The sequence below is a fragment of the Aspergillus tubingensis genome (genome assembly GCF_013340325.1).
Source record: "Aspergillus tubingensis WU-2223L DNA, scaffold_15, whole genome shotgun sequence".
Lineage (NCBI taxonomy): Eukaryota > Fungi > Ascomycota > Eurotiomycetes > Eurotiales > Aspergillaceae > Aspergillus > Aspergillus tubingensis.
The window spans coordinates 1,312,385-1,331,630 of NW_023336289.1; the positions used below are offsets into that span (position 1 = coordinate 1,312,385).

A 19,246-nucleotide genomic window follows, 5' to 3' on the forward strand; every position below is an offset into this window, starting at 1 on the left:
CGAGCCAAACACTGCGATGTAACCAAAAGTACTACCGAAAGAATGCGTAGAGACGACACCTAGTTAATCCCGGATCCAATAGGACTGCGTACAATTAAGATATACAGTTATGCACAGCCTCGTGGACCCAGAACTAGTTCCAACAACCGAGCTAAGGTAAGTAAATGTGAAAGTAAGATGTTAGAAGTTCACCAACAGAAACCCAGAGGGCGGAATCGCGCAGGTACGCGGTGCTTGCCGCCTGGACTCCGTATGGCCCATTGCATAATGACGGGGCGGGTGACCGCCTACCATCTTTAGTGGGCTCCGAAAAGTACTACGTAGTAGGTACCTTCAGTCAATGGTCACGTGGAGAACCAGGCCCGTAAGGCGCTGGAATCCGGAGTATAGTAAGCAATGGAACAAACAAACAAACAAACATCATTCCACGTCGTTCAAATTAGACTCAATAATGATTACAAAGTACTCCGTAGTAACTGACTAGTTACCTGCGGCAACTATGTCAACTAGAACAAGATAGCTTCGCATCATTCCTGTTCATTCATGCATTCCCCCGTTTCATGGTATCTCCCTGCATCCAGCCACCGCTGATCCTTATCCTCTTTGCTTCTTTAACCCCATGCTCCCCCACCATGATTCTCCGCACTCTTCATCCGCCCTCGCTCTGAGTGTCGACACTAATTCTCCGCCATGCTGCTTGATCATCTCTGGCTGGCGTGCCTCACGTTGCGAGTGGCTGGGGCCGCTGCCGTCAACGTCAATCCCTTACCAGCTCCACAAAACATCACTTGGGCTTCGTCGGGTCCTAAGCAGCTGGCCGACTTCGTTAGTCTCCGTACCTCCCGGGACACTTCCGATTTCATTCTGGCCAATGGATGGAATCGTGCCTGGAATTCTATCGTCTCCCTACAATGGGTACCTGCAGCAACCGAAGGTCCCGTGCCGTCTTATCAACCCTTCCCCACCGGTACGGCCGGGGCTACTAAAAGGTCCCCGCAGGCACTGCCATCGCTCCAATTTGTTGATTTGAACGTGTTGGATGTTGCCGCAGATCTTCAGCATGGGGTAGACGAGTCTTACACCCTGGAGGTCACCGAGAGCTCTACCTCGGTGGTCATTGAGGCTCCCACCGTGTGGGGGGCGCTCCATGCCTTCACCACTCTCCAGCAGCTGGTCATCTCCGACGGACAGGGTGGTTTGATCATTGAACAGCCAGTTAAGATTCAGGATGCACCTCTCTATCCTTACCGGGGTATTATGCTTGACACTGGTCGAAACTTTATTTCGGTCAACAAGATATACGAGCAGCTGGACGGCATGTCTCTTTCTAAACTAAATGTTCTACACTGGCACATGGAAGACACCCAATCGTGGCCCGTGGAGATTGACGCCTATCCGGAAATGATTCATGACGCCTACTCTCCTCGCGAAGTATATTCGCATGCTGATATGCGCAATGTCGTGGCCTACGCGCGAGCGCGTGGTGTACGGGTCATCCCGGAGATTGATATGCCCAGCCATTCCGCCTCTGGGTGGAAGCAGGTCGACCCCCAGATGGTAACCTGCGTGGACTCCTGGTGGTCCAATGATAATTATGCCCTGCATACTGCGGTAGAGCCCCCGCCCGGCCATATGGATATTATTTACAACGGCACGTATGATATAGTCCGACAGGTCTATAATGAGCTGTCTGAAATCTTCCCAGACAACTGGTTCCATGTTGGGGCAGATGAGATCCAGCCGAACTGTTTCAACTTCAGCAGCTACGTCACTGAGTGGTTTGCGCAGGATCCGTCGCGAACTTATAATGACCTAGCCCAGTACTGGATTGACCATGCTGTGCCGATCTTCCAGAACTACAGTACCTCACGGCGACTGGTCATGTGGGAAGATATTGTACTATCCACAGAACATGCACATGATGTTCCCACGAATATCGTGATGCAAAACTGGAATAATGGCCTGGACTATATCAATCAACTGACTGCCAAGGGCTACGACGTGATTGTATCATCAGCGGATTTTATGTATCTGGACTGTGGGATAGGAGGTTTTCTCACAAATGACCCTCGCTATGATGTAATGAGTAATCCCGATGCAAGCACTCCCAACTTTAACTATGGTGGCAACGGGGGCTCGTGGTGTGCGCCGTACAAGACATGGCAGCGGATCTATGACTACGACTTCACACACAATTTGACCGCTACCCAGGCTCAACACATTATAGGCGCAGAGGCACCTCTCTGGTCAGAGCAAGTGGATGATGTGACGGTATCCAGTCTAATTTGGCCGCGTGCCGCTGCGCTGGCGGAGCTGGTGTGGTCTGGGAATCGTGAGAACGGGCAGAAGCGCACGACGCTGATGACCCAGCGCATCCTGAACTTCCGCGAGTATCTGGTGGCCAACGGGGTGCAGGCGACAGCCCTGGTACCAAAGTATTGTGTGCAGCATCCGCATGCCTGCGACCTGTACCTCAACCAGAGTGTGATTCAGTAAATCGGGGCTGGGAAGAGCAGCTGGCAGCATAGCATCTAAGACGACATATGGGATCGATGTGTAAATGATATAAGTTGCAGGCGATCTGATTTAAGTACTATACCTGTCAGTAAATCACAATAATATACAATCTGCATATGATCACCAAGTCAGTACTCATAGCTTGAAATGTAGTACGCATATAATAAGCTTGCATGAAGTCAGCCAGGGCTATGGACGATGAAGACTTTGTAATAAAATTCCAGAAACTGAACCTTAAAACTCTCTTCCTCATGGTTGTCCTCAGAATTTAGAAAGGCACACTTGTGAATGGGCCTGGTCACATGACCAGAGGTCACCGCATCGTCGTCCTAACTCCTCGATACTTCCCTCTTGCATGTTATCGAGCCACCCGGTAGCCCTCATAGCTGAGAGTAACAAACGGCGCGTCTGACAGTGGTGGAAGGCACAGCGAGGGTGGGAATGGAGTTCATTACTGCTTCCCTGGACTAGAGTGGGAACCGGTGGAACCCCTTAGTGTGATCGACATCGGAATAACACCCGTCTGCAACCATTTCATAACAACAGGAGAACCTTACTTCAACATCACGGGTATTTTAATTATCTTGTTAAGGGACAAACCTTACCGTGACAACCCAACAAGTTCGAGGTCGGAGGGATAATCACGTCTGCTCACAAATAGTCATTCCAATGGCGCAATCTGTTGAGTTGACTCACGCAACACCCACCCACATCCCCTCAATCGCCGAACCTCTGGCACCTTACATCAAAAGCCGCCAGGATGCTCTGTTGATTCGGCAAGCTTTGACCATATATCTTCGCTCCCATATCGAGTTCGCAGAAAATTATACCGAGCACCCAGAATGCCACAGTCAATCCCATCTGTCGTTATCAGTGCCTCACGAAGCAGTGGTCGATGTCAAGCGGCTTCCATCAGAGTTGACAGGGTTGCGAAGACAGTACCTGGAAGCGCTCCAGTCGAATGTGGCTGCAAAGAGGGAATATCAGTCAGTTGTGGAGAAGGTGACTTCTGTGGGCCGTGAAAGGAGCAAACCACGGGCGGAAAAGTTACCAGTGGATTCGTCCGCGGACTTACAGGAGTACCTGCGGCTTCTCCGTGACCGGCGTCGACATGCGAAGCTTCAGGTTTTTGAACACTACATCAAAGAGCTCAAACAACGTGAAACGCCCAAACCAGCGGATTTAGAGGATAGTGGGATTCCTTATCAGCAGCTTGCACCACCACCAGAAATTGAAGTTACCCGACATGGCTCTACCACAGGGCTTACCGTCGAAGAGCAGATGCATAACCTGGAGAAAGCCGTTATCCGCGCCAAGGCTCAGCTGGAGAGAGAGAAAGGGTTGTTAGAAGAACTTCAGGCGCAACAAACGCCCGTAGAGGCCCAAGATATCCCACGCGCAGTTAAGGGCGTGGCGTTACAGCGGACTCGTAATGAGTTGGTGCGTTGGGTGGAGGAGAAATTAGTAAGTGCTGGAAACAATGAGAACCGTTCGGCCTCCCGAGACTTTCATCCCGAAGACATGGATGAGTCTGTGCGTCTGCTTGGGGAGAAGAAAGCACAGATCGCACAACAATACGCTGCATATGCAGATGCTCGCAAGCGTCTGCTCGATGCGGCCTCCAGAGCTTGCCAACCAGTTACTCTCCCGGCTGGAAAGCCCTCATCCCGGCCTACTAGCTTGGTGCAAGGAAAGAATGCATCAGAGGAAATACAATCTCCGGATGCATTGGGAGTCCTTAATTTTGCTAGCGATGTCCTTCAGCCGTTGGCCAGGAGCCAGCGCGCATTGGCACTACAGAAATTCTACCTATCGGGTATGCTTGCGAAGGAAAAAGCCACCACTCTTCGCATTCTGAGCAGGCTGCGAGATGAAAGCCACCTTCTCCCAGAGTACCCGATTCTGGCACGCCAGCCACGGTTCAAACATGCGACAGCAACTCTAGCTTCGCACCAGGCCACGAGTACAGAATCTGCCAAGCCAGACCAACTTGTTGACCTGGCCGAGGCATGGGCATCTGCTTCGGATGCCGCAGGTATGACTGAACAAGAATACGTCGGGTACCGACTAGAGGAAGGGATAGAGACAGCGCAGGATGCACAACAGGCGCTGGAAGATGTTTATAGTATACTTAACCAGAACCTGGAGGATACCTTACGTGACCGGCAGGGCGAATCGGGCGAGGACAGTATGTGGCCGTCGGGGGCACGATTGACTCGGTCACGGGCCAAAATTCAGCAGAGTCAACAGCCAGCGAAGGGTCCCTGGAGTGGACTTCATGGTCAGGTGGCTGTTGGAAGATGATCTATTATGGCGAGCAGCTACTGATGTTATGTGATGTTGTTTGTTTGTCTTGATAATACTCGTAGATCGCTTGTCTTGTGTTGTAGCGCCACTGTTCATCCCATGATCTTCCCTTGCACGCTAAAGGTATTCGATCATAGCACCAATATAACTTGTTCATCTAACGACTGTTCCGATCATGTTGTGACGGAGGGATGATCGTCTGATGGTCAAGATAAAATTTCACTGAAGAGCCGTTTCCACCCGGGAAACAAAATTCCTTTCAGACAAAAGCCGTGCTACCCGGGAGAGAAGATGACAGTGCAAGTATGACCTCTGATACGCAGACTTTTTCTCCATGCAGCATGCGCTTGTCCGTGTGTTGGGGCATGGATCGAGGCATTTGACGGCGTTCAGGTAGATGTTGAGGTAGTGATAAAGACCTCTCCGCGCTAGTTCCGCTGCGCGATCTAGATAGCCCATACAACCCACTTTTGCTGCATGTTTTTGCATCCTTGTGCTTGCTCCCCGCTGGAGAGCGTGCCTAGATGGTCAGAGTTGTTGTGTACGGCCGGGGTCACCTCACGGACAATCGTGCAGCTTATAAGTTCGGGGGTGCTGAAGACGAGGTTGGTTATCGTCTGCTATCCTACTCACTTCCAGGTGATGGTGTCTGGTTCTAGCTAGCCATAAATCTAAGTTAGCATCGTCTGCAAGGGTCAGTAAAAAGTCTGCCTCTGGGTCTGACTCGGCGTTTTTGCCGCGCCACGCGGGGTGGTGCAAGTCGAAGTCGCTGAGCACGAGCCAATCTATCCTTTTGTTTGGTCTTTCGCTGTCTGAAGGAGTCAAGCTTGTCAGGGTGCTCATGATTGATGTGAGCGCCTATCTCGGAGCGAAACAGCAAGCCAAATCAGCAAAATCTGATGCCATGAAGCAACGGGCGGATATAGATCAGGATACGCCTACAGTGCCTGCAAAAAGGCGTTGTATTCCTGCAATCACTACACCAGTTCCTACACCTGTTCTAACGCGTGAGCCGCTTAGCCAAGCACCTAGTCTGCCACATAGTCCACCTATACAGACATCCTATACATCTGCTCCCGCCGGCCTCTATGCACAGCGAGAGATTGATGTTGAAGGAAGACCTCGAATGGCACCTTTCGTGCTTATCCCTACAGCTGCGTACAGCGTTCCTGGCTATACAGGTCCGATCCCTTCTGGATCCCAATACAACGACCGAGCAAGCAGTTGGTGGCGCTACGAAGATGGCCTCTTTCGATTAGAAATGGCCCATATGCAGCATCCCGCTCAGGGACTCTTAATCTCTAATATTGTTCCTGAATAGCATCATTGTACATACAAATCTGTATGATACATTGATAATCGCTTGATTTTCAATAAATTGAAATCGTTGTATGCAAATCGGTGGCAGGGCCGTGTGGTCGGGAGCGCGCGTTGCGGGTGTTTCGGAAGTGCGGTGTGTTCCACATTCCCGGAGACCCCTCAAGCAAAAGGAAAAAATGAATAGCCCCTGGTGGGGATCGAACCCACAGCCTTAAGATCTCAATCTAGCTGCAGAGATAGTTAGTAACGTGTTTGCTGTAAAGGGGTCCTCGGGAGTACTTGCAAGTCTTACGCGCTACCGATTGCGCCACAGGGGCCTGTCTGGCTGAGGGTAGGCTCACTACCATGTAATATCAGCTTGCCTTTGTGGCAACTTGTGCCTCACGTGAGACTAGGGGACTGAAAGGGGTCAGGTCATACATAAATAGTTATTCCCCCTCTCCTACTACTCTAGTACGTTTCGCAGAAACCGATAGCTTTATCAGTGGATCTCTTGAATCCTTGTAATACATCGGCTGTGTGGTCGACCTCGGTCATCCCATGTCATATTACGTGACGTATCAGACTCCGAGAATTACCTTGGTCAGGATGACATGACAATGATTAGTTAGTTGATGTCCCCTGACCTCATCCTTCCTAGGCATGTCTTGTCAATATAGCTCAACAGGGCTCACAGTAATAGTAGCCTTAGGAGTGGTCTCAATCATACAATGATGACGCCACGGAAAAGTCACATGAGGCATGTGACACACGATGTGTAGATGCAGTTGGCAGCTGCCTATTTCTGGTGCAGGATTCACGGGAAGTCTCATCTCCCTGCACCCATAGTAGTGGGATATTAGTCGTCGCCCCGTGAAGCTTCGGCGAGTGAAAGCTAACACTGTAAGTGTTCTATTACTTGCCAAATCCACACACACTGGTATAGGGAGATTTCCTCATCCCATACTACAGCCACACAGGAAACAATAGGAAATCATTTGCACGGCACGAGCTCACACTGGCTTGGAATCATGTCCTATAACCCGGAACGAGCGTGTCAATACTGCAAGTCCTTGGCGCATATTGATAAATACTGCCCTGGATTTAAGACTTGCATCTACTGCAAAGGGGACCATAACATCATCAAGTGCACGAAGATTACGTGCAGAAGATGCAAAATTAAAGGGCATCATCAAGTAATCTGCCCGAATACGTCAGAGTGTATGTTATCACGTAGAAAGAAAGCTCTTGTATACTATGCAGATCTGCTAACTCTGTTGGGAAGCTTTAGACATTGGCTTGGACCCGGTGCTAGGGGGATCGAAGCAACATGGGATTTTCACCACCAAGAGGCCGAGCTCAGCATCAGAACTGATCTCTTTCAAAAGACAGAGGACATTGGACCCTTACACTTCAGTAAATCTGAATATATCTGTCCAGTCACCCGAGCATTCGGACAAGAAGTGGGTTGCTATCGATGAAAGCGTGAGGGATGTGAGTATTTAACTTTACCAGGAACAATTGCCCTTAGTAATGACCAGTCTTAGGAGCTTTCACTGCAAGAAAAATTCATCTTTCCATACCTTAAGCCACTGTGCAGTGAAATGATCAGTGAACTTATGCAGGGATTATTACCGGGATCATCATCGCCTCATTGCAATTACCCTGAGATCATTGATGAGCATGGTGGTGTGGAGAAAGTAACAGAATCTCTGATCCACCTTCTAAGTCCACACATTATCCAGTTCCAGGGCCATGAAGTAACAAGAACTGCACTGAACGCAATTATCTGTCAACAAATTGATAGTAATGAGCCCTGGAATATGCCTTTAGGTTACGCAAGCATTGTATGTGATGACCGAGATACATTATGGTGGAGGTTATATATAGGCCAATGCTCTTTATCATGGCGGCGGATTGTGTGCCAACATGCCCAGCAAATTATCAAGGGATCAACAGCAAGTCTCTACTACTTTAGTCTGTGGATAGGAAACGGTCATCGATATGCTAGGTTTATCAAGCTTTGGGGTTTTCCTAAGGACACTGTGACTGATGGATGGTATCAAGCCTGCAGCAATCTACTTGAGGCCCTGTTCTGCAGAGCTTTCAGGACCCATCACGGAATGTTGAATCGACTGGGATCAAAGTACCATAATGATGGTAAGGCCTCAACCTTGGGATGGGGTCTTAATATAATGTCACCGCTCGTGCAGGGAAATTTGGCCCTGAACAAAGAACTTCGGACCAAGGCAAACATTGGTCCCAGTAAGGCACCAGATCGACAGATCCAATACTGGGCCGTTTTCAACTCACGACAGAAGGCAGCTGCTGAGAAGAATAGAGGAAAAGAAAGTATTAAGGCTGTGTTCGAGAGAGATTTCGACGCTGCATTACAACTCGCTTTGAATAATGACGAAGAGGCCTTTAACATGGTCAGAGAATCACTCCAGCTACAACAAGAAACGTCCGATTTCAGTGAAAATTTGGCTCATATACCCTTTTGTGGTAGTTTGACCTCCAAAGTGGCCGCAATTCTTGACTATGCTGCTGTTTCAGGGGCGAATGATACGCCCATGAGAGCTAGTAATAATGATGACAAGCAGCACATGCTCACAATCCCATGGTCTCTAGATGGATGTGGCTTTACTGAGGGAAATATTCTCATCTGGACCTACGACTTTAAGAGTTTTACGAGTATAGGTCTTAAGCATCTTGGTCATGATATTCTGACAGATCCTGATGCCAGAAAGTTCCATGAAACTTTGCTCGCAACCAGCCAAGCTAAGATTATTTTCCTATGTGGGCCTCAACCAGAGAAGCTTATACGAGCCATTGTGAGGTCTTCGCGCCATACTCTGTCTCTACGCGGATTTGACTACCCACTCTATCGTGACCCCTTACGGGATCGTCTTTTTATCTGCTGTCCTCCTCTACCTGCAGAGATCTGGTCCGTTAGCACAAGACATAGTATCAAGATAAGCGAGGCTCTGAGATTTGCAGTTAACTTCATCCCATCGTTAAAGTACGAAATTCGACCGTTTTTCTGTGAAAACAGCAGCGTTATTGGTTATATCTTGCGCCAAGCAAGGAAAGAAAGACTCGGAGGAGAAGCTCTGATTGCTGACACTGTGGACGAGGGTGTCCGGCTCTGGCTAGCCAGAAGAAACATGGGTCAAGCTGAAGATATCAAAGAAATAGAGAAGATTGCTGGCTCACTTACTCGCGGCCTCTTAATGGTTTTGAAATTCCTTCCAAGGAGACCGAAAAGTGATGGGAATGAATCCAAAGAAAGAAGCCCGCAGCCCAGCAGGAGAGCCACTGAAAGGGTGAGGGTTCATGAATCCTTCAATGTGGAGCAGTATCAAAAGATAGGAGACTTTGTTCACAAGCATCTAGACGAGCGGGAGGTAGATTACAGAAACCGTTTATCTCGGCTGTGTGCGGAGTCACCGCGGCCTCAAGACAAGGAGAGATGTTCTACTAGCTCTGATAAAGGAGGAAGTGATGCGCCATCCACTGATTCGGAGTCTATTGCAGCACTGAAATGCTTTTCACAATTGCAGGGTCAAGAATTTCAGACGGGCGCAGCAGAAATGAAAGGACTGGTAGAACAGTGTCAGGCCGAGGCAGGAGATAGGGCCTACGAAGCTCCCATTGATATCCTTCAAGGCCTTACAGCCAGAGTTATAGGTGAAGGTTTTCTTGACCCCGTCGGTGTCACTGCTGCACAGCCCCTCATCGCTGGGGCTAGTGACAAGAAGCGGCAGGGCGTGAAAAGTGTGGTGTGGAAGAATGAAGACGTCCGAAATCGTGAATATAGCTATAAGCTTAAAGACCAGCTCAAGCGCCACATCTATATCTACTATTGCGAGATTCGGTTCCCGGCTAATATGGATGTCTTAGATGAAATGGTCTTTATCAAACTAGAGCTTTGTCCTTTGGGAGAAATACATACAAGTCTATATGCAACCTCAAGCTCTGAAGCTCACGATGATCCGGCCCTACGTCTAGCCTTCCGGGTTAGATACATCGATTCTCTCGGTCGTGAAGTGGTATACTATGCAACAAATCCAGCCATTAGTATGGTTTTCAGGGCGAATACCTTGGTGGAGGTTCTGGAGAAGAAATCATTGGAAGACATTTCGCAGTTCCCGAGACGGTTTATCCACATTGGTAGTCAAAATAATGCTCATCCCTTGCTTGAACGCTTTAGGCGTGGGGGGAATACCAGCCCACTTCCTCGTTAATCGTTTGATGATGTGCTGTCTATGTACCGTTCTCCCCTATCCCTTCCCTTACCTTTCTTGCAGTGTACATCAAGCGTCTATCTAGATTAAAATCAATTCACTTCATATCAGACGATCAAGCCCGCTAAGGAAGATGCTAGCTATGCATATTGCTTCACCGTTTGAAGCTAAGAAGATAGCCCGGAATGCCCTCGAATTCCCCAAACTCGCAGTATTCACACTTAATTCGGGAAGCAACACATGCTACGACGTAGGGAGGTCATCACCATAGCTAAACATAACTAAACATAAAAGGCAAAGCATAGTCTTACTGAAAGTAGAAATATGAATGAGGGGAGATGCTACCGCCACACCAGCCAGGTGATGGCTGCTTGAAGGACTGCTTGGAGAGCTGCTTGGAGGACTACTTGGAAGATAATTTCGAAGATCGTTTAGATAGCTTCTTGGAGAATTGTTTAGAGCGTCATTTGGGTGGCTGTTTGGGTGGCCAATTGGAGTCTTATAAAATCTACTCGAAGCCTCATATTTATGCCGCCGGCAGTAAAACCAAGATTTTGCAATTGTACGGCGGGCGAAAGCGGCAATCGGGCAAATGGTACACACTAGCTGTAGCAATAGTAGAGTCACTACTATAGAATTGAGTAACTAACTAGTATTGTCATCCATCCATTAGCATACGCGTGCGATCCATTGCATAGATCTTGGTACTAGTACGAGGCCTATTACATTCATTCGTAAGTTCCATCAGTATACTGTGACTACTAATGAATACTATCATTGCGGTATGACACTTGTATCCTGTATTATATATACAATCAGACACCAAATCTATTCAATCACAACCCCCTATAGAGAAACCACGCAAACGAAGTTGGGTATATGAGATAAAAACTTCACAAAACCACACACACCATCCTATGTTCGATCCACACGTACTGTTGTTGAATACAACCCTTGTAGCCGGTTAGACCAAATACAAACATTAGAAAAAAAAATTCACTCCCTAAGTTGAAATGAGGAGGATGGCAGCAAGCGGCCAGACATTTATTATATCCTCTTTTGAGCGGCACCCTTTATGTCAGATTAACATCCTGGAATACGGAAACATCCCATATCCCTGTCATGTCGAATGGAAAGCCATCCATCGTGCCGAATGTCCCGGAGATGCTCATCATGTCGTCGACAATATCGTTGTTTGTTTGTGTCTCTGGGAGGGCGATGGCGGCGGGGTTCACTAGTCGATGAGGGTGGGTGCTATCCGGTGGCTGGCCGAGATCTGTGAAAGTGGGCGGATGTTCAGCGCTGGTGGTGGTGCCGGTGCTATTGTTCAGGCGGTTGAGGAGACGCTCGCAGTGATCGAGACACATGTCGGCGACGTCCCAGTCTTCTTCTTCGCGAACACGGCGGAGAATGGATCGGAAGGTTTCGACGTTGGCTAGGCAAGAGCGGGCCACTTCGGGGTCGGTGGTTTCGAGGGCGCAACGGACGAGAAGGGTGGCGGTTGTGGTTAGGTGGAAGGCGCTGTCTGTGAAGTTGTTAGTGCCGTCTCATTTACTATGCCGGATCATGCAGGATATCTTGGGGATGCGGCATACATGGGAGCCAAAATTCCTGGAAATTCTGCTTCCGGAGAGATGAGATGAATTGCACGATTTCTTCGGCGGATCGCCGACATTCGGTCTGGAAGTAGCGGCGCGCCTCCGGATTATCTGCTTCGGCGTTGTTGACCTCCTAGGCAAAGTGAGTAAAGATGCGAATCGAATAGATAGGGCCCAATGGTACACACGTTGAGTTCAACACGGCTTACGAGCATCTTCACTGCAAGGAAGCCGAGCTGCAGACTGCTTGTACCGGAGATGCGCTCCTCCGTGGTATTCGTGCTGATGGGGTTGCGGAGCCAGTCGGGGAGAGAGTCCTCCCACGCGTCAAGATCCGTGCGGATCTGTCGCACCTTCTTTGTCGTTTCGCGGTGCGCTCGAGACTGCAAGCCGTATACAAGGGGTAGTAGCTCGCCTAAGATCTCAGTGAGCCGGCACAGAGCAATGTGGCAATGCGCAGCTCGCACGCGCTCCGGGGTTCGAGAAGCCTGGGGAATCAGAACTTCAATCGTTGGAAGAGGAACATCATATTGATTTTTAGCAATCTGAGGAGGCACTCCGTGACCAAAACTCCCCCTGAGTGTATGTTAGTGAGACGCCAGATCCATATATGGGCGTAAGTCAGGTAGGCTTACCAGCGATCATGGATGACGACGCCCCACCACAGCCGCATACGGTGGTTCTTCTCAGGGCGGGATAGTTTCCAGTGACTTGGATCGCGGTTGAGTCCGAGACAATGTGCAAGGGAAATCATGCGCCCGCAGCTGATGGCATTCCCTGTCATTGAGAAGATGGGCCGACCGGTAAGATCGATGAGGGCTGCACTGACTGTTGAGAGCCCAGGCGCCGAGAATTCTTCGTGGAGCGCAGCGACAGTCATGTTGACCGCGTACCGGGGATCTGGCTTCGGATGACAGGCCAGCTTGGGAGTATGTTTCCAATAGACTAGCGACATTGAATAGACCTGGCATAAGAGCGACGCTGGCGGGTCTCCTGGGGACTCCGACAAGAACGCCTCCCAGAAAGTTTCCCCATCGAAGATCGGAAATGCTGCATTGAACCGGTCGATGAATCTGAGAAGAAGAATTAGCATGGGGTCTCAAACTACCTTCGGGATCCGTTCGAAGGGAAAGCGTACAGTCTGACTAGGTCGCGCTTGAAGGGGCCAAGGATCTGCTCGAGAATCTCCTTCTGATTTTCCCCGGGAGGAACTCCAACCCGCATACCCTGCCTCCGCCGGGATACAGTAGTGTAAAGAATGGGCTTCCGAGGATCGCTCGAGTAGACGTTGTATGGCTGGCTTTTTGGTTCGACCGATTTGCTGGTCCGTTCCGGCGGCATGTATCTCTCGATAACCTGGGCATCCTCGGCCACGACAGGACCAACAATTAAGACCGACTCATTATGGGGGTCATCGACCCCTTGGCTCCTGGAATCACTTCTCCGACGGTCTAAAGCTGAGTCCGAATGTGCGATGCTGGAAGCGCGGCGGCGGCTGGGGTGCGACGGGGAATCGATTGCGTCTGGGGTATGCTTCCGTTTCTGTCCTAGCGACGAGACGCGCGTGTGATCTGGGACCCACGATTTCGATTCATGGCCATTAGTGAGTGGAGGATCATTATTGGTCTCTTCTTGATAGTGACAATCCGCTCCTTGAACGCGGCACAATAGGCATGATTGACCCGGGATATCAACGGTGCATCGCGATTTGCGCTTCCTGCACAAGTCGCAGGCCCTAACCTTGTGTGACCGGTATGGTCTGGCGCCAGCATTAAAACCCGGAGAGGCCAGCTTCGGTGTGGCAGTGGTGGGTGCTGTGGTCGGCGGCATGATGCGCCCCAATTGTGTCTTATGGTTGGCGCAAACCGAAGATCATAAGCGGTAGCGATGGCGATTGATTTCTTTTTTTATCGGGCGAATATGACAGGTCAGAATGCCGGACTAACACCGAGAGGTGGGTAGGATTTTAGATCGGGGGGAGCTGCAAGATGATCGGTGGTTTCAACAGTGTTTTGTGCCAAAGCAAGTCATCCACACTCGTTGGACCCGGCTAGATCGCAAGGCCGAGGACGAGCATTGAATCTCTCGGGACTGGGAGGGGAAAACGAGGGGGAAAAGAGAGAGGAGGGGGAGGAGAGGAGGGTGGGATGCTAATCGCGAGGAAGCGCTGATAAGTGCATAGTCATTGAGAAGAATAACCCCACACCGTTTGATTTGGAAAGATGATGGAAGAAGCAAGCAGCTCTGGCTGGCTGGAGGCCGAAGATCTCCTTGCGTTTCTGGAAGCGCGCGATCGAAAAAGGCCAGGAGAGAGATTAATTGCCGAAATTCTTGCTTGTCTTATCGGAATCTGCTAAAAAGTCCCTGTGGGGGGAAAAAGGGGCTGAGTCAGCCAGGGCGACCAACCACGTGTCTCCAATTGGTGTACGAAGACCTCCGCACGAGCACTAGTCCCCTTTGGGAAGTGGTCCTCGGCATCATTCCATCCATGATGGATGGATCATTCATCCCTCTTCCTCCCCCGTTTGATAGATACTAAGTTCTGAGCCCCCCCCAGAGCTGATAGAACTGACATGACAAGCTCCATCAGCTCGGAGTATCTATTGATCATTACCTTACTCTTTGCTATTGTAGTACGCTCTTTATGGTTCTCTCGATCGATTATGAACCGCAACAGGGACGAAGACTACAGGCCCACGGTTATTATATCGAGATCCTTTTGTATATTACATATCCGTATTGGCCGGTTGGATGCCGTGTAATTAATTCTGGAAGCTAGTATGCCTGGATCTACTCAGTTGATCACTTTCTCGTCGCTAAACATCATAATGATCCCACTTTAACACGGTCAAAGAATCACACTTGAAATGGATTAGGTTGGAATTGATGTAGCTCGTGACGAGAAGATAAGTACGAAGAGCCGAGGTCCTCACTTCGAATGAACAAGCGATGAATGGGTATATACATGTCTTAAGAATATGTTCAGGTAATCAATCAATCCACAACACCGGTGTCATCAGCCCAGCTCGGCTGGATACTGCGGCACACGGCCTCGTAATCCCGAAACTTTTGAGAATCGTCCGTCAGTCCTGGAGTAGTCCAGAACATGGTCCAGTTCATATCCGATAATTTCCATGTCCCCTGCGAGCGCTCAAAGTACCACTTGTTCACGGGATTGTCCTTGCGGCTGCGCCAGCACACGCCATTCGGAAAACAAGAGCGGACCATCGCATTGAAGACGATATCGGCCACACCACCGGCACCTTGACTACGTTTCAAAACGGCAAATTTGTCCAGATAGGGAACCATGCGAGCTTGGCTCGCCTCACTCCCATCATCCTCTACGCCGGGAGGAAGCTCCCACGTCAAGATGGCGCCTCCTTCATACTCACCTGCAATGATGAGTCCGGCCAGACGACCGTTGACTCGGTTGAGGTAGTCTTGTACGTCAAGTTTGCGATTGAAGGAATCCTCGATGAGATGGACCAGTCGGGGCAGGTCGATCGAGGGATCATCGAGCCCCAGACGCGGCCGATCTCTGGCCGTCCAAGGTGAAAGCCATGGATTCGGAATGATGGTCAGCGGCATGCCTCGCTTGACAAACGTGGTATGGGAGGCCTGTGTAGCAATCGAGTCGCCTCCGCCATTTAGGGCTGCACGTCGGCTTAGGGGCAAAGAAGACGAGAGCAAAGGCTTGTCGGTCAGAAGATTATGGATGAGCGGGTTCCTCTGTCTTCGGGTTCCAACAGCTGATACATCTGGACTAGCGCCTCCAGGGCTCTGTGCTGAATTCGCAACTTCGAGTGGGGAGGTGATGATACTAGACGATGCCGAGGGTAGCATCGCCAGTGCGGCTTGGCTTAGTCGCAGATTATTTATGTGGCCCTCCACCATGCTTGTATCCAAAGTTAGGTCCGAGGAGTACGCTTTCTGACTAGGGGGCACTGGGACGACTTCCGTGTCGGCGAATTTGGAGAGAGGATTACTATCAGCAATGGACGGTAAACCTTCTTCAGGAAGATTATTCTTTGCAGATGCTGCTGACTGCCACACCCGCAGCAACTCGTTCTCAATATCGTCGAATTCCTGCTCCATGTTGATGAAAACATGGGACGTCTGAGGCCCACTGAAAGCAGGAATCCCGCCCAAGGGGTCCAGGAGGATGACTCGATCCAAGGATACTTCTTCCTGCAGGGTCGCGATCCGTTGGGCCGTCAGTATTGGGTCTTCATCAGGGTCAGGATTTGTTGCCAGTCCGGCCAGCTCTTTGGTGAGGGCCAGGATGGCATCGCTGGCCGAGACCGTCACTGCTCGAGGAACGTCTTCTGTATAAGCAATGGGGGCCAAGACCACGATGTGACCATCGCGCAACGGCCCGAGCAGTACTTTCCGGGATAAGACTTTGGGTGCTTCAGGGTTCTGCGCAGAAACGGATAGGACAGAGTCGATGTGAGCTGATTTCGAGTCCGGCTGGGCATCCACAGCTGTTGAGATGCGATCTGCCTGCTCGGCCGCGATCCTCCGCAGTTTGTTAGGATCGCCTGCTGTGCCCGGGTCGACTACCACGCAACAAGCCATTCCCAGACGATTCAGCTGCGAGAGGGTTTTGGCCACGCCGTTGACGGTCAAGTCATCGAGAAGCTGTGGAGTGGTTATCTTGACCAGGGCCAGGTGCAGGCGCTCAGACACATCTTGAAGGGGAGGTGTTGGAGTTGAGTCATGTCTGAAGACGGGGCTGTCATAGACCGATCGGGAGGCGCCATAGAATGAGGTTGAACTGGCACCCGACGACACTGGTGCTGTCGCTTCCGATACTCCGGATTGCTTGGCGGCCGGCTTCAGGGGAGTAGTTCCTTGATGTTGAGCTTTGAGACGGGCCAAATAAGATTTGGCCTCACGCTTGGTTGAGGCGGAGTTCAACAAGCTTAGGAAGAATTCGCGGTCTAGGAGCTTCTCCTTGGCGCGGTGACCTAAGCGATCCCAAGTTTTGCTGCTGGAGGAGAACTCGGCACTCTGCTGCACTTGCCGACCGGAAGCCGAGGAAAGACATCGACGCGGGGCACTGCCACTACTACTAGTACTACTACTGCTGACGGCAGCAGCGGCAGCAACACCACTGCGTTGCAGGTGTGTCGATGTAGTTGATCGCAGCCCGACCAAGGTCCTGGAGCTCATAGTTTCGGACCCGGAGGTGACTCTTTGGGGATGCGTCGGTCTGTAGATGGAGAGGTGGTCATCGATCGACTGGGCTGAAAAGTCGCTAGGCGCCCACGTGACAGACACTAGGAGCTCCGATGGGGCCGCAACATGTCATGGGCATCAACAGTCACGTGAATGGGGGGATGGCTACATACAAAGTAGTATATAGTCGCATTTCATAGTGAAGAATGGATTACTATCTTATTGATGTCTATCAGCCCGGTCTGCCAGTAGTAAGAAAATTATGCACTCTTCATGATTCGTATAAGTCGTGTCGCCAGCCCAAGGAGTGGTAAATCCCAAAAGAAAGACAAATCACACCAAGATATTTGACAGATTCATGCTTACCCACCAATAAGTATCATCGGCCTATTTTTCATATCTTTGAGCTCACCCATGCCAGCATGCTTTGCCTTCTTCCTCTTAACCGCTACTCCGATGAGATCCAGCAGCTCCTCTCTCCGGACAAAATCATCCGATTCCAGCTCCTTCATCCTTGTTTCACTGATTGGCTCCCCGTTGTTTTCCTTCCGGAGTATATCTCGCAAGGATACTTCGGCGTTACCGAACAAACATACCTTCAGGTTCCCGTCACATGTAATGCGTAACCGGTTGCAGGTACCACAGAAGTTATGCGTCATGCTGGTGATAAAGCCTATCTGGCCTTTAAAGCCAGGAACCTGATACGTTTTGCTTGTGTTGTTCTTGTGATCTGGCACTTTTTGAAGAGCGGGGTACTTCTCCTGGATGGTTGCCAGCATTTCTTGGTAAGAGACCATCTTACCCTGGCTCCATTTATTGCCATCGAAGGGCATGTACTCGATGAAGCGTATTTCAATGGGGTTATTTCGCCCTAACTCGATGAAAGGGATGATTTCCCGATCATTGATCCCCCGCATTACCACGCAGTTGATCTTTAACTTGATCCCAGCCCCGGCCTTGTTTAATTCAACCACCCGGTCTATACTCCTCATCACCGCATCGAACCCCTTTCTCCGCGTCATAATCTGGAACTGAAAGGGATCCAACGTATCAAGGCTAAGGTTGATCCCAGTCAGCCCGGCATCAACCATGGCGTCCAGCTTCCGGTGCAGCGAGATGCCATTTGTTGTCAGACAGAGCTCACGAAGGCCATTGCGACGCAGTTCCCCGATCGACTGCATGAGGGGGATGATATCCTTGCGAACGGTAGGCTCACCGCCTGTCAAACGTATCTTGGTCACACCCTGCGAGACGAAGAGCGACGAGAGGTATATGATTTCGGGAGAGGTAAGGAGACGAGCCGGTGGAGATAATGGTACGCCTTCCTCAGGCATGCAGTAGAGACAGCGGAGATTGCATCGCTCGGTCACACTGATGCGGAGGTAGTCGTGCTGGCGGTTGAAGGTATCTGTCAGAAATTCCGAGAAGGGCTTCGCTGATTTTAGGGCAGCCCATCGTGGCGGCACGGAGTTGGTAGAGGGGGCCGGTGAGGATAGCCCATCTTCGGATCGGGTAGCTGTCGTTGTGGCATTGGTGCTGTGATTCCGGGGGTTCCAGATGGCTAATCTGGCGACGTGAGAAGTCGGCATAACTCGGCTTGAAATACTCATCTTCGCCGAGTTGGCGCAAGACCACAATTTTGGCATCATGGAAGTAGTCAGGGTGGATTACCCGGTCTGAACTAGTCAAGCGTTAGATCGCTGAGTCAGGAGGAGAGTAAGAGAATCCTCCGCTTCTTGAAGAAGCTGGTTCAAAATGCCGTGTAGTACGGCGGGCATTAGCGGCCATCGAGTAAAAGCTTTCAAAGTCTCTTTAACTGCGAGAGTATAATCGATCAGGACTTCTGTGAAGGGGCGGGTCAAGTCCCTGGCATCACGTGAGGCTGCTTATCGGCCTGGTTTGCCTCCCGTCCCTTGTTGGGCCTATCTGCGGAGTAGTGTTTATTAATCATTATCATTATTAGCACTTTTATTACTTGCGCGGAGATCATGAAGACCTTGGGGCTCCCCATCGGTGATCTTCCGTCCAGCTCTCCATAAGACCCCAAACAACGGGATGCATAAGTAATACAAAAGCCGCGCATTGGATCTAGTGGCT

The 19,246-nt window shown here is 50.4% G+C and overlaps 6 protein-coding genes and 1 non-coding gene across 7 annotated transcripts; 3 read left to right on the forward strand and 4 right to left on the reverse strand.

The window, feature by feature from the left end:
- Positions 1-690: 690 nt before the first annotated feature.
- On the forward strand, positions 691-2,496 carry AtWU_11264 (beta-N-acetylhexosaminidase; the record flags this gene model as incomplete). Its single annotated transcript, XM_035506364.1, has 1 exon — positions 691-2,496. The coding sequence occupies one exon, from the start codon at positions 691-693 to the stop codon at positions 2,494-2,496; it is 1,806 nt and encodes a 601-aa protein (XP_035362257.1).
- Positions 2,497-3,186: 690 nt separating this feature from the next.
- AtWU_11265 (uncharacterized protein) lies at positions 3,187-4,821 on the forward strand (the record flags this gene model as incomplete). Its single annotated transcript, XM_035506365.1, has 1 exon — positions 3,187-4,821. One exon carries the CDS (start codon positions 3,187-3,189, stop codon positions 4,819-4,821), a length of 1,635 nt encoding a protein of 544 aa, XP_035362258.1.
- Positions 4,822-6,326: 1,505 nt separating this feature from the next.
- Positions 6,327-6,461, reverse strand: AtWU_t263. The gene is made up of 2 exons: positions 6,425-6,461; positions 6,327-6,362 (listed from the first exon to the last, which is right to left on the reverse strand). It is a non-coding gene; the product is annotated as a tRNA-Ala (tRNA).
- Positions 6,462-7,154: 693 nt separating this feature from the next.
- Positions 7,155-10,370, forward strand: AtWU_11266 (bestrophin, RFP-TM, chloride channel family protein; the record flags this gene model as incomplete). The annotated part of the gene is made up of 3 exons (XM_035506366.1): positions 7,155-7,344; positions 7,415-7,617; positions 7,671-10,370. 3 exons carry the CDS (start codon positions 7,155-7,157, stop codon positions 10,368-10,370), a joined length of 3,093 nt encoding a protein of 1,030 aa, XP_035362259.1.
- Positions 10,371-11,443: 1,073 nt separating this feature from the next.
- AtWU_11267 (putative C6 transcription factor) lies at positions 11,444-13,798 on the reverse strand (the record flags this gene model as incomplete). Its single annotated transcript, XM_035506367.1, has 5 exons — positions 11,444-11,895; positions 11,966-12,101; positions 12,157-12,544; positions 12,604-13,041; positions 13,107-13,798. 5 exons carry the CDS (start codon positions 13,796-13,798, stop codon positions 11,444-11,446), a joined length of 2,106 nt encoding a protein of 701 aa, XP_035362260.1.
- A 1,164-nt stretch (positions 13,799-14,962) lies between these two features.
- arg2 (acetyl-CoA:L-glutamate N-acetyltransferase) lies at positions 14,963-17,143 on the reverse strand (the record flags this gene model as incomplete). The annotated part of the gene is made up of 1 exon (XM_035506368.1): positions 14,963-17,143. The coding sequence occupies one exon, from the start codon at positions 17,141-17,143 to the stop codon at positions 14,963-14,965; it is 2,181 nt and encodes a 726-aa protein (XP_035362261.1).
- A 368-nt stretch (positions 17,144-17,511) lies between these two features.
- Positions 17,512-18,759, reverse strand: AtWU_11269 (molybdopterin cofactor biosynthetic protein; the record flags this gene model as incomplete). Its single annotated transcript, XM_035506369.1, has 1 exon — positions 17,512-18,759. The coding sequence occupies one exon, from the start codon at positions 18,757-18,759 to the stop codon at positions 17,512-17,514; it is 1,248 nt and encodes a 415-aa protein (XP_035362262.1).
- Positions 18,760-19,246: the final 487 nt, after the last annotated feature.